General features: G+C 45.0%; 1 protein-coding gene across 6 annotated transcripts in view; it reads left to right on the top strand.

Annotated features, from left to right (window-relative positions):
- The first annotated feature begins 3,565 nt into the window (after positions 1 to 3,565).
- The window catches only part of RAPGEF3 (Rap guanine nucleotide exchange factor 3), a 40,130-nt gene continuing 29,053 nt past the window's right edge, over positions 3,566 to 14,642 (top strand). For 2 of the 6 annotated variants that reach the window (XM_064284334.1, XM_064284337.1), the window contains exons 1-2: positions 3,566 to 3,732; positions 13,820 to 13,910. In XM_064284334.1, the coding sequence (XP_064140404.1) occupies positions 13,895 to 13,910 (16 nt within the window). In that variant the 5' untranslated portion in view covers positions 3,566 to 3,732; positions 13,820 to 13,894. Of the gene's footprint in view, positions 3,733 to 10,355; positions 10,519 to 13,819; positions 13,911 to 14,642 lie in introns of those variants that run through there. The other 4 variants (XM_064284331.1, XM_064284335.1, XM_064284333.1 and 1 more) reach the window with 4 other exon arrangements.

Genomic DNA, 14,642 nt, shown 5'->3' on the forward strand with positions numbered 1-14,642 from the left:
GAACACATAAAGATCGATATCCTAGGCATTAGTGAGCTGAAATGGACTGGTATTGGTCATTTTGAATTGGACATTCATACAGTCTACTATGCTGGGAATGACAACTTGAAGAGGAATGGCGTTGCACTCATCGTCAAAAAGGACACCTCATGATCTATCCTGAAGTACAATGCTGTCAGTGATAGGATATTATCTATACACCTATAAGGAAGACTAGTTAATATGACTATTATTCAAATTTGTGCACCAACCACTAAGGCCAAAGATGAAGAAATTGAAGATTCTTACCAATTTTTGTAGTTTGAAATTTATCAAACATGCCATCAGGATGCACTGATAATTACTGGTGATTGGAATGCAAAAGTTGGAAACAAAGAAGAAGGATTGGTAGTTGTGAAACATGGCCTTGGTGAGAGAAATGATGCCGGAGATTTCATGAAGGAATTTCACAAGACCAACGACTTCTTCATTGCAAATACCTTTTTTCACCAACGTAAACGGTGACTATACCCATGGACCTTGCCAGATGGAATACACAGGAATAAAACTGACTATATCTGTGGAAAGCTCAATATCATCAGTCAGAAAAAGGCCAGGGCCAACTGTGGAACAAACCATCAATCGCTCATGTGCATGTTCAAGTTGAAGCTGAAGAAAATCACAACAAGTCTATGAGAGCCAAAATACGACCTTTAGTATATCCCACCTGAATTTAGAGACCATTTCAAGAATAGGTGTGACACATTGAACATTAATGACCAAAGAGCAGATGAGTTGTGGAATGACATCAAGGACATCATACGTGAAGAAAGCAAGAGGTTATTTAAAAAAAAAGGAAAGAAAGAAAATACCAAAATAGATGTCATAAGAGACTCTGAAACTTGCTGTTGAATGTCGAGTAACTAGAACGAAAGGAAGAAATGATGAAGTAAAAGAGCTGAACAGAAGATTTCAAAGAGCAGCTCAAGAAGACAAAGTAAAGTATTATAATGACACATGCAAAGACCTGGAGATATAAAACCAATGGGGAAGAACACGTTTGGCATTTCTCAAGCTGAAAGAACTGAAGAAAAATTCAAGGCTTGAGTTGTAATACTGAAGGATTTTAGGGGAAAATATTAAACAATGCAGGAAGCATTAAAAGAAGATGGAAAGAATACACACAGTCACAATATCGAAAAGAATTGGTCGATGTTCAGCCATTTCAGGAGGTAGCATATGATCAGGAACCGATGGTACTGAGGGAAGAGATTCAAACTGTACCGAAGGCATTGGTGAAAAATAAGTCTCCAGGAACTGACGAAATACCAATTGAGATGTTTCAGCAAATGGGTATAGTGTTGGAAGTGCTCACTCATCTATGCCAAGAAATTTGGAAGACAGCTACCTGGCCAACCGACTGGAAGAGATCCATATTTATGCCCATTCTGAAGAAAGATGATCCAACCAAGTGTGAATATTATTGAACACCATCATTAATATCACACACAAGCAAAATTTTGCTGAAGATCATGCAAAAGCAGCTGCAGCAGTATTTCAACGGGGAACTGCCAGAAATACAAGTTGGATTCAGAAGAGAATGTGGAACCAGGGATACCGTTGCTAATGTTAGATGGCTCCCTGCTGAAAGCAGAGAATAACAGAAAGATGTTTACCTGTGTTTTATGGACTATGCAAAGGCATGATCATAACAAATTAGGGATAACATTGCAAAGAATGGGAATTCCAGAACAGCTAATTGTGCACATGAGGAACCTTTACATACATTAAGAGGCAGTCGTTTGAACAGAACAAGGGGATACTGTGTGGTTTAAAGTCAGTAAAGGTGTGTGTTAGGGTTGTGTCCTTTCACCATACCTATTCAATCTGTATGCTGAGCAAATAATCTGAGAAGCTGGACTATATGAAGAATGGGGCATCAGGATTGGAGGAAGACTCGTTAACAACCTGAGCTATGTAGATGACAAAACCTTACTTGCTGAAAGTGAAGAGGACTTGAAAAGCTTGCTGATGGAGATCAAAGACTACAGCCTTCAGTATGGATTACATTTCAAACACAAAGAAAACGAAAATCCTCACAACTGGACCAAGAAGCCACATCATGATAAATGGAGAAAAGACTGAAGTTGTCAAGGATTTCATTTTACTTGGATCAATAATCAACATCCATGGAAGCAGCAGTCAAGAAATCAAACAACACATTGCATTGGACAAATTTGCTTTTTGTTGAAAAGCAAAAATGTCACTTCAAGGACTAAGGCAGGCCTGACCCAAGCCATGGTGTTTTCAATTGCCTCATATGCATACGGAAGCTTGATAATGAATAAGGAAGACCAGAGAAGAAATGACGCCTTTGAATTGCAGTGTTGGCAAAGAATGTTGAATATACCATAGACTGCCAAAAGAACCAACAAATCTGTCTTGGAAGAAATACAGACAAAATACTCCTTAGAAGCAAAGATGGCGAGATTACGTCTCACATATTTTGGACATGTTATTGGGAGAGATCAGTTCCTGGAGGACCTCATGCTTGGTAGAGGGTCAGTGAAAAACAGGAAGACCCTCAACAAGACAGATTGACACAGTGGCTGCAACAATGGCCTCAAGCATAACAAAAATTCTGAGGATGGCACAGGACAGGGTAGTTTCGTTCTGTTGTACATAGGGTTGCTATGAGTCGGAACCGACTCAACAGCATCTAACAACAACAACAAGCATAATGCCTGGTGTGTAGTATGGAGCAGTGGTTAAGAGCTCAGGCTGCTAACCAAAAGGATGGCAGTTCGAATCCACCAGCTACTCCTTGGGAACACTATGGGGCAGTTCTACTCTGTCCTAAAGGGTCACTATGAGTCGAAATCAACTCAATAGCAATGGGTTTGGTTTTTGGGTTTTAATGCAGGAACTCAATAAATATTTGTGCAATATCTAAATAAAGAATGGCTGGCTGTCCATAACGAATTATTTGTTCCTGGCTCTAGGGGGCAGCCTTCCCCAACCTTGCACTTTGAGCCCCAGCTTTGCACTTGGGCTAAAATCTCCTTTGAATGTGGGTGGTGAGTTCCGCAAGATTCTTCCCTAGACCTTAGGTGATCCCCTCACCCACCACCAATGCTTGTGGAGTCCAAGGCTGAGGAGCCTTGTTATGGCGGGCCCAGGCTATGACTGGCACAGATGTGGATTCCTCTTATCCCCCCCTCCCCACCCCCACCCCTGTAACTTCATCTTCCTCCTAAGGTCAGGTTTATAGACCACAGAACAGAAAAGACTGTTCTAGAGAGAAAGGCAGGTGGCTTACTGAGGGAGGAGCTGGCCCCATCACAAGCATCTCAGCTTCCCAGGCTGTAGGAAAGAATCTAGAGTTGAAGGCTCTGATCCAGGGGTGCTGTTCCCAGGGCTGTGACAGCACCTCTTCACTTCTTAGGCCTAGAGTGAATGCGCTCAGAGTCTGGCTTCTCACCGAGACCCCACTTCCTCTGCCTGCCCACTGACAGCCTTGAGGTCCATGCAGTGGGCAGGATGCAGAGTGAGAAGATGCTGAGCGGAAGCAACAGTCTTTGAGCTGAAGAGCTAACTGAGCATCAGAAGCAGGGCCAGAGGTGTTGACAGCGAGGTACTGCCTTGGCCGCAGCTGCAGTGAGAGCAGCAGGCAGGAGCCTGGGCCCAGGACTGCATACCTCTCCTGGTGTTCTCCAGCTACCTCCATCTCCTGACCTGAACCGCCAACCACAGGTATCTATTCTGGCTCTCTTTTGCTTTCACTCAGAGGCCATTGTTGGTTGGGGAAGGAGAGAGAGAGACTACAGTTAACCCTCAATATGGTCTTGAGCCTGAGGGCAAATGGGGCTGACTCGCTTGGGTGGATCGTTGAAAGCTATTAAGAGGATGGAGAAAGCCAGATTCTGATCCTGTGGAAAGTGAAAGAATAAGCCTTAGGGTCAGGACAGGAGGGCATTAACTCTATCCAAAGGACAAAGCTCTCACCTGGATTAATAAATATTTGTCCTTTTGATTTGAATGTGGGGGTTGGATTTTTTTGAATGAGGCATCTGCTGAGAAGGTCACCATTCCAAAACCAAGCCCATTGCGGTTGAGTCAATTTTGACTCATAGCGACCCCATAGGACAGAGTAGAACTGCCTTATAGGGTTTCCAAGATAGCAAATAGTTATGGAAGCAGATTACCACATCTTTCTCCCATGGAGCGGCTGGTGGGCTCGAACCTCCAACCTTTTGGTTAGCAGCTGAGTACTGAACCACTTCACCACCAGGGTTCTTGAGAAAGTCATCAGGGGGGCTTAATCAATACATGTGGATCCCACTCTAGTACAGCTGCAAAGCTACTTGGTGGTGTAAAGGGACTAGAAATAAGGCTATCCCCTGTGCTTAGTGCAAAGCATGGACCCAAGGATAGCACTCTGGAGAGGTTTGAGTGGCCCCATTTGATGGTACTTCCTGGAGGAGGAAGGAGGGGGACTAGTGATGAACAGGAGCAGTGTTGGGAAAGCAGATTGGTCAGGAACTAGGTGGAAAGACAGATCTGGGGGAGCTGTGAGGGAGGCAAGAAGGACCTGTGGCAAAAAAAAAAAAAAAAAAAAATTACCTATGTAGTTCAAGAAATCTCTCCTGAGTGCTTCGATGTACAAGGCCTGGCTGCAAAGCACGCGTAGGCAGTTCCTGCCCTCTCGGACCGTACATTCTCCTGGGGCAGCGACCCACTAGATAGTCATGTAATTATTTAATTTCAGTCGTGGTGAGCTCCATGTTTGTATCAGGGATAAGAGGCCCTGCAGGGGGAACCCACACATAGCTGAGCCCTGTGTGGGGAGAACGACAGGTTAGGGGATGGCATCAGGTGAGAAGTTGCCACGATGTCTGGCTCCTGTCCAGCCCCAAGGCTCCAGCGGGCACCCTCAGCTAAGGCCCTGAGGAGCCTGGGGCCTGGGGAGAAGTGAAGCAGTCAGGGAAGATTAAATCAGGATTCAGGTTACCTCAAGGCCTTCGAGGTCTCTGGGTGGTACAGTTAAGTGCTCAGCTCCTAAGTGAAAGGTTAGTAGTTCAAACCCACCCAGAGGCTCCTCAAAAGAAAGGCCTGGCGACCTGTTTTGAAAGGTCACCGCCATGCCATGAGTTGGAATCGACTAGATTGCAACTGGTTTGGTTTTTTGGTTTTCAAGGCCTTTAGGGAACAAGAAGGGAAGTACTAGGTGGCGCTCTATGACAGCAGCTGCAGTGTGTTTAGTTGGTGAACTCTGACCCGATGGCACTCTATTTCTTCTGGAAGTAAGGCACCTCAAGCAGGGGGCCAAGGCTGAAGAGCAGGAAGTATTTCCTGCAGGCCCTGGGTGGGGAAGTCTGAGCAGCTGGTGGCTGCCTCTCTGTCTGGAGGCAAAGAATGATACGAGGGGAGGAAACTGCCTGTGTGTCTCTGTCTGAATTTCAGACTTCCCTCTCTTTCTCTTTTCCCTCTCTGGATCCCCAGCTTTGCAGCCTCCCTGGTCTTTTACTACATCCTCTCTGGAGGGAGGAAATGGGCAGTGAGTCTGGGCCAGGAAGTCCTTGGACTGTTTGACTTCCTCTCTGGCCTCAGCACTTCCTGAGTGGGGTTGGGAGGCAGGGTTGGGGTATGCTCTGGTTCTGGAAAGGGGCCACTCTCCCAGGCCTGCTTGTCTGATTACCTATGCCCTTGCCCCTCATCAGCCAGTTCTCTGGGTCCAACCTGAGTGACCAGGCCTGTGAGACAGAACTGGGCAGCTCACTGAACAAGTGCCAGGGCCCTACTCAGACCTGTCCCTCCGGCTCCTGCCGTGCCCCTGCCAAGTCTCTGAGACCAGAGTGCCAAGTGGGGACAGAGTTTGAGACCTCAAAAGAGGCCTTGGGCCTGGATGGGAGGGAAGATGGTAGTGCTTAAGACATGGGTTTAGGGAAGGCTGAGAATGTCAGAAAGAGGAGAGTGGGGAAGAGGTAGTGTGGGTGGTCAGCCCCAGGGAGAGCCTGGGGAGGAGTGTAGGTCAGGGTGAAGGCAAGTACAGATTGCAAGTCCAGAGGTACAGGAGTGAGGGGAAAAGAGGAGATGCTCTGAGCCTGAGGAAGCATGGCCACAGCTAGAATGCACACTCAACATCAGATGCAATGGCTCTGGGTATTTAGAACACACTCACACATATACACCTCAGGAAGCAGAAGCTAGGGAAGAGAAAGCAGCTACTAATTGATGAACCTTCGTATAATGCCAAATTTGCCTGGTTGGCAGGCCTCTTCCCTCCCTTTAGCACAGCTCCAAACCTGCCCTGTCTTCTCTCCTGCTCTCCTGGCCTCCCCTCACCCTGTGGCCACCACCATCAGCACCATAGTAATTGTTTCCTTGTCCCTGTCACACATGGGTAGCTTGAGCACCAGCCAGAAGAATGTCTCCAGGAAAGTTCAGGGTCTCTGGTCTTGCCTCAGCGAGCTCCCTGCTGGTCCCCAGCCAATCCTCTCCAACTCTCATGAACCTCTCCCGCCACCCTGGCTGTCCCACTGCTCTCCCACCACCCTGGCTGTCCCACTGCCCCCACCTAGAGAAGGCAGGAGCCCACCTCTCCTCTGCCTCCCCACTCCACCACTGTTGTAAGCAGCTCATGGGTGACTGGCTGTGACCTGCTAGTCCTAGGAGTATCTGGCTCAGTGCCCATCAGTGTTCTAGCTCCCTGCATCTGCCCCCCGCCTCAGGAATGAGTAGGGGAGGAGATGGGAGAACTGAACTGGAACCACACTTGGGAAAAGGACCCTGGCCAGAAGTCAGAGAACCCTAAACCATACAGAACCAGGAGACAGAAACCAGATGAGGATACCTGGGTTCTCCTTTTAATTTCTCCCAATAGTTGATCAACCATGGCCAACAATGGCCAAGTTAGAGTTGCAGGGATGCTGGCAGAGGGCTGGCAGCAGGCACAGCCTTTATATCCTGTTATGGATTGAATTGTGTCCCCCAAAGAATGTGTTTTAAATCCTAACCCTTATATCTGTAGTTAGGATCCCACTTGGGAATGGGCTTTCTTTGTTATGTTAATGACACTAGGATACTGTAGGGTGTGTCTTAAGTCAATCTCTTCTAAGCTATGAAAGAGATAAAACAATCCAGTGAGAGAAGCAGAGATGGAGGAAGAGAGATGCTAAGCCACATGAAGATCACCCAGGAGCAGAAGCTCAAAGAAACAAAGGCTTTTCCCCAGAGCCAACAGAGAGAGAAAGCTTTTCCTTAGAGCCACACTCTCAATTCGGACTTCTAGCCTTCTAAACTGTGAGAAAATAAATTTCTGTTTGTTAAAGCCACCCATTTGTGGCATTTCTGTTATAGCAGCACTAGGTAACTAAGACATATCCCCTACTGCTTCATTTTAGAGTTGGCCTCCAAACTGGCTTTTTTCTGCGGTCCCACTAGAAGCCTGGCGGTTGAAATTTCCCCCAATCTCCCACTCTTCATCCCACCAACCAATCTCAAATGACAGCAAGGAGATGGAATGAAGTGTCCTATAAATGAACTGGAAAACCAGCATCCTTCTATCCCACCCTGAGTATAGGCTCACTCACAGCAAGGACAGCTGATTTCCCAGTTTCCGCTCATTTCATTTCCACCCATAATCATTAAGCACCCAAGAGACTGTGCTGGGTAGGGAAACCCTATCAGATTAGTGTGTTAAAAAAATTAGGGAGATAAAAAGATAACTGCATTCAGCAATGTGGTCCTTAGCTTTGCGACAGTATCTGCTCAGTTTTTGATCTTCAGTTTTGTTGTAGATTGAATCATGTCCCCCAAAATATGTGTTGTAAAACCTGACCTCTATGCCTGTGGTTATAATCTCATTTAGGATTGTCTTTTTTTTTGTTATGTTAATGAGACAGGATTAGTGTAGGGCCTGTCCTGAGTCAATCGTTTGAGATATAAAAGAGATTAAACAAACAAGTGAGATGGGGGAAGAGACATGCCAAGCCACATGAAAACTGCCCAGGAGCAGAAGCTAAAAGAGACAAGGGCCTTCCCCCAGAGAAAACAGACAGAGAAAGCCTTTCTCTAGAGCTGCACCCTGAATTCGGACTTCTACTCTCCCAAACTGTGAGAAAATAAATTTCTGTTTGTTAAAGCCACCCATTTATGATATTTCTGTTATAGCAGCCTTAGATTACTAAGACAAGTTTATACCAGCGTTCCTGGTACCTACAATAAACATTGTTGAATGAAATAAAGATTCTTTTGGCATTGCATAGATAGAACCGAGGGAGGAAAGGCTGAGAGTAGTGCTGAGGGAGGCAGTACAAAATAGTGGTTAATAGTGTGGGCTCTGGAGTCAGATGGCTGGATTCTGGCTCTACCTCTTACTAGCTGTATGACCTTGGGCAGGTTACTTAACCTCTCTGTGCCTCGGTTTCCTCACTGGCAAACAGGAATTGCAAATGTGAGGATTAACAGATGATGTCTATAAAGTGACAAGCACAGTACCCTGCACATAGTAAGTGCTGGAAGAGACCATCAATGGGCTGGAGCAGTTGCAGTGGGGATGGGGAATAACGGATGGATACAAGAGATACCTCATGGATCAAATCAACCCGACTTGGTGCCTGATTGGATGTGGGAGGAGGAGCCAAGGCAGTGGCAGGTGTCTGGGAGCAGCGAGCTGAGAGAGGTAAGGCAGGTGGAGAAGCAGGCTGGAGTTGTTGCTGTTGTTAGGTGCTGGAGAGTCCATTCCATTTCATAATGACCCTATGTACATCAGAAGGAAACACTACCCGGTGTTTCATTGCTGCAGCCACTGTGCCAATTCATTTCATTGAAGGTCTTCCTCTCTTTCGCTGACCCTCTACTTTACCAAGCAGATGTTCTTCTCTAGGGACTGTTCCCTCCTGATAACATGTCCAAATTATATGAGACGAAGTCTAGCCATCCTCACTTCTAAGGAGCATTCTGGCTGTATTTCTTCCAAGAAAGACTTGTTCATTTTTCTGGTAGTCCATGTAGCTGGAGTAGGAAGAAAGTTTTCGACATATTGAGTATGACGCATCTATGGAGGTTCAGGAAACTGTGGCTCAGCAATTGTTGGTGTTAGGTGCCATGAAGTCAGCCCCAACTCATGGCAACCCCATGCATGATGGAACAAAATGCTGCCCGGTCCTATGCCATACCCATGATCAGTTGTAGATTAAACCCTCGTGATCCATAGAGTTTTAACTGGCTGATTTTCGGAAGTAGATCGCCAGGCCTTTTTTCCTAGTCCACTTTAATCTGGAAGCTCCACTGAAACCTGCTCAGCATCATAGCAACATAGAAGCTTCCACTGACAGACAGGTGGTGGCTGCACATGAGGGGCACTGGCTGGGAATCGAACCCAGGTCTCCTGCATGGAAGGTGAGAATTCTATCACTGAACCATAAGTGCCTTTAACAAGTACAACCCATAAAAAAAAAAAAAAAACCCGTTACCATTGAGTTGACTCATAGCAACCTTATAGGACAGCGTAGAACTGACCCATAGGGTTTCCAAGGAGCAGCTGGTGGATTTGAGCTGCCGATCTTTTGGTTAACAGCCAAGCTCTTAACCACTACGTTACCAGGGCTTCTTAACATGTATAGAACTCAGAAAAGAGGATGGAGTGGGAGAAATATAGCCAGGAGTCAAAGCCAGGCTCCAAGAGGCCCTCCTCACCCATTCCACTCTCTCTGAGCGTTCCATGAGCGCCTCTGCAGCCCCCTTTGTCCCCTGTGTGAGGGGAACACCCCGACAAAGAGCTCACTGAATGGGTAGACTGTGTGTAGGGGGCTCTGCTGTTCAGCTTCCATCATCTGCCTGCTCTCTCCCTGCCCTCGAGGCCTGAGCTCCCAGTAGTGGGAGAAATGACTCCAGATGTGGGCTTTACCCTCTTCGTAGGAGCTACTAGTATATTTGAGAGGCAGGATTCAGTGTACTAAAACACACAGACTAGAGCAAACAGCTTAGATTAAATCACTCACTGTTCTACCACCTTGTAGTTGAGGGATCTTGGGCAAGTCGCTTAACCTCTTCATGTCTCAGCTTCCTTTTCTGAAAAATAATACCTGTCTCATAAGGTTGTGATGTTAAATCAGTTAATGTATATAAAGTATCAACAACACAGCCTGGCCCAAGTTAACTATTATTACTATTATTATTAATCACTCCTAAACCCAGGCCAATCACTCCTAATACACCAGCCAAATATCTAATGAGATTCAGGGGAGGGTGGAGGCTGCACTAGGACATGACTGTCCCCAAGACAATTCACCACGTGGCTTGGGATGTTTTTCTCATACACACTCACCGGCCCCTGCCCTCTCCAGGCCTCCGCTTCACACCAATATCTACTGAGTAGTAATTCCACTGGCCAGTCCCAACCTAGGAATCCTGAGGAGGAAAATATCTGCCCCATCATCTGCCTTGGGAGGAGACTGGTGGCCTTGCCTGCCAGCAAGAGAAACTAGACAAGTGGAAGGTCCAATCCTATGGGATTCCCTGGCTACCCAAGAACAGGTAATCACCCCAGCCCATCTTCTCAGGCTGCTAGGAGAGGGGGAAAGAGAAAAGGACATGAAAAAAGAAAGGTGAGGGAAGAGTGGTGTTCAGGGGGAGCACTATGGGGAAGAGTGGGTTTGGAACACATTATTTTTACCAATTTGAATCACTTTCTCTGGATTCTTGCACATACCCACCCTGCACACATACATATACACCCAGTTGCCTTTCTTTAGTTTCCTCTCTTAGGCAGTGCAGATTAGAAGAATAGATATAATGGATATACAAGGAAGTACGTTGTTGTTAGGTGCTGCCAAGTCAGTTCTGACTCATAGCAACCCTGCGCACAACAGGACGAAACACTACCCAGTCCTGTGTCATCCTCACTATCATTGTTATGCTTGAGCCCATTGTTGCAGGCACTGCATCGATCTGTCTCATTGAGAGTCTTCCTCTTTTTCATTGACCCTCTACTTTATCAAGCATGATGTCCTCCTCCAGGGACTAATCCCTCCTGATAACCTGTCCAAAGCAGGTGAAAAGTAATCTTGCCATTCTTGCTTCTAAGGAGCATTCTGGCTGTGCTTCTTCCAAGACAGATCTGCTCGTTATTTTAGCAGTACATGGTATATTCAACATTCTTCACCAATGCCGTAATTCAAAGGCATCAATTCTTCTTCAGTCTTCCTTATTCTCTATCCAGCTTTTGCATGCATATGAGGTGGCTGAAAACACCATGGCTTAGGTCAGGCACACCTTAGTCCTTGAAGTGAGATCTTTGCTTTTCAACACGTTAAAGAGGTCTTTTGCAGCAGATTTGCCCAACGCAATGCATCTTTTGATTTCTTGACTACTGCTTCCCTGGGCGTTGATTGTGGATTCAAGTAAAACGAAATCCTTGACAACTTCAATCTTTTCTCCGTTTATCACGATGTTGCTTATTGGTCTAGCTGCGAGGATTTTTGTTTTCTTTATGTCGAGGTGTAATCCTTACTTAAGGATATAGTCTCTGATCTTCGTTAGTAAGAGCTTCAAGTCCTCTTCACTTTCAACAAGCAAGGTTGTGCAATCTGCATAACATAGGTTGTTAATGAGTCTTCCCCCAATCCTGATTCCGTGATCTTTTTCTTTTGGTCCAGCTTCTCTGAATATTTGCTCAGCACACAGATTGAATAAGTATGGTGAAAGGATACAACCCTGACACCTTTCCTGACTTTAAACCGTGCGGTATCCCCTTGTTCTGTTCAAACGACTGCCTCTTGATGTATGTACAGGTTCCTCATGAGCACAATGAAGTGCTCTGGAACTCTCATTCTTCACAATGTTATCCATAATTGATTATGATACATACAGTCGAACGCCTGTGCACAGTCAATAAAACACAGGTAAGCATTTTTCTGGTATTCTCTGCTTTCAGCCAGGATCTACCTGACATCAGCTATGATATCCCTCCTTCCATGTCCTCTTCTGAATTCAACTTGAATTTCTGGCAGTTCCCCAGTGATGTACTGCTGCAGCTGCTTTTGAATGATCTTCAGCAAAATTTTACTAAAGTATGATATTGTTCGATAATTTCCTCATTCATTTGGATCACTTTTCTTTGGAATAGGCATAAATACAGATTTCTTCCAGTCAGTTGACCAGAAGTTGTCTTCCAGGTTTCTTGGCATAGTCAAGTGAGCACTCCCAGTGCTGCATCCTATTGGTATTCCGTCAATTCCAGGAGCCTTGTTTTTCACCAATGTCTTCAGTGCAGCTTGGACCTCTTCCTTCAGTAAGTACCATTGGTTCTTGATCATATACTACCTCCTGAAATGGTTGACATCAACCAATTATTTTGGTACAGTGACTCTGTGTATTCCTTCCATCTTCTTTTGATGCTTCCTGCATTGTTTAGTATTTTGCTCATAGAATCCTTCACTATTGTAACTAGAGGTTTGAATTTTTTCTTCAGTTCTTTCAGCTTGAGAAATGCCAAGTGTGCTCTTCCCTTGTGGTTTTCTAACTCCAGGTCTATGCATATGTCATTATAATACTTTGTCTTTTTGAGTTGTCCTTTGAAATCTTCTGCTCAGCTCTTTTACTTCATCATTTTTTCCATTTGCTTTAGCTACTTCACATTCAAGAGCAAGTTTCAGAATCTCTTCTGACATCTATTTTGGTCTTTCCTTTTTTTTTTTTTTTTAATAACCTCTTGCTTTCTTCACGTATGATGTCCTTGATGTCATTCCATAACTCATCTGGTCTTTGGTCATTAGTGTTCAATGCATCAAATCTACTCTTGAAAAAAAAAAAAAACTTGAGGAGATCTTTAAATTCAGGTGAGATGTACTCGAGGTTGTAATTTGGCTCTTGTGAACTTGTTCTAATTTTCTTCAGCTTCAGCTTGAACTTGCATATGAGCAAATGACGGTCTGTTCTGCAGTTGGCCCTGGCCTTGTTCTGACTGATAATATTGAGCTTTCCATTGTCTCTTTCCACAGATATAGTCAATTTGATTCCTGTGTATTACATCCAGAGAGATCCACATGTACAGTCACCACTTGTGTTGTTGAAAAAAGATATTTTCAATGTTGGTCTTGCAAAATTCTATCATGCAATCTTTGGCATCATTTCTATCACAAAGGCCATAGTTTCCAACTACTGATCCTCCTTCTTTGTTTCTTTCTAATCACCAATAATTATCAATGCATCCTGATTGTATGTTCGATCAGTTTCAGACTACGAAAGTTGGTAAAAATCTTCAGTTGCTTCATCTTTGGCCTTAGTAGTTGGTACTTAAATTTCAATTGTAGTCACGTTAACTGGTGTTCCTTGCAAGCGTATGGATATTATCCTATCACTAACAGCATTGTACTTTAGGATAGATCTTGAAATGTTCTTTTTGACGATGAATGCAACGCCATTCCTCTTCAAGTTGTCATTCCTGACATAGTAGCCCATATGATTGTCCTATTCAAAATGGCCAGTATCAGCCATTTCAGCTCACTAATGCCTAGGATACTGATCTTTATGCATTCCAGTTCATTTCTGATGATTTCCAATTTTCCTAGATTCACACTTAGTACATTCCATGCTGTGATTATTAATTGATGTTCGCAGCTTTTTCTTCTCATTTTGAGTCCTGCCACATCAGGAAATGAAGGTTCTGAAAGCTTGACTCCCTTGACATCATTAAGGTCAACTCTGCTTTGAGGATGCAGCTCTTCCCCAGTCATATTATGAGTGCTTTCCAACCTGAGGAGCTCATCTTCTGGCACTATATCAGACAATGTTCCACTGCTATTTGTAAGGTTTCTGCTGGCTAATTTTTTTTCAGAGGTAACTGCCTGGCGGTTAAAAGGAGCGAGATAATCTGAGTTCAAGTCCCAGCTCCACTGCTCTACCACTGACTATGCTCTGTGAGGTTGGTAAGTCACTTAATACCCTGCTCTTTGGTTTCCCCATCTGTAAAGTAGGGGTGACAATAGTACCTACACCATGTTGTTATTGTTAGCTGTCATTGAGTTGGCCCTGATTCTTGGCAACCCCATAGGGTTATGAGCCATAGGGTTTTGATTTTTCATAGGGCTGATTTTTTGGAAGTAAATCACCAGACCCCTTTCTTCTTAATCTGGCTTAGTCTGGAAGCTCAGCTAAGACCTGTTCTTCATCATAGCAACATACAAGCCTCCCCTGACAGAAGGGTAGAGGGTGCGCTTGAGCTTGAGGTACACCGGCCAGGAATTGGGGATCAAACCTGAGTCTCATGCATGGGTGGCAGGAATTCTACAATTGAACCACCACTGCCCTACCTACTCCATTGTTGTATGCTGTCAAGTTTATGCCAACTCAGAGTGACCTATATGACAGAGTAGAACTGTCCCCATGGGTTTCCTAGGCTATAGGAGCATATCTCCAGGTCCTTCTCCAGCCAAGTAGCTAATGGGTTTGAACTGCCAACCTTTCAGTTAGGAGCTGAGCGCTTAACCATTGTACCACCAGGGCTCCTACCTGCACCACTGTTGTTGTTAGGTGCCATTTCGTCAGTTTTGACTTGTAGCAACCCTATGTACAACAGAACAAAATACTGCCTGGGCCTGCACCATCCTCACAATCATTGGTATGTTTGAGCTCATTGATGCAGCCACTGTGTCAATTCA

Source organism: Loxodonta africana, chromosome 4, assembly GCF_030014295.1.
Source record: "Loxodonta africana isolate mLoxAfr1 chromosome 4, mLoxAfr1.hap2, whole genome shotgun sequence".
NCBI classification, from domain to species: domain Eukaryota; kingdom Metazoa; phylum Chordata; class Mammalia; order Proboscidea; family Elephantidae; genus Loxodonta; species Loxodonta africana.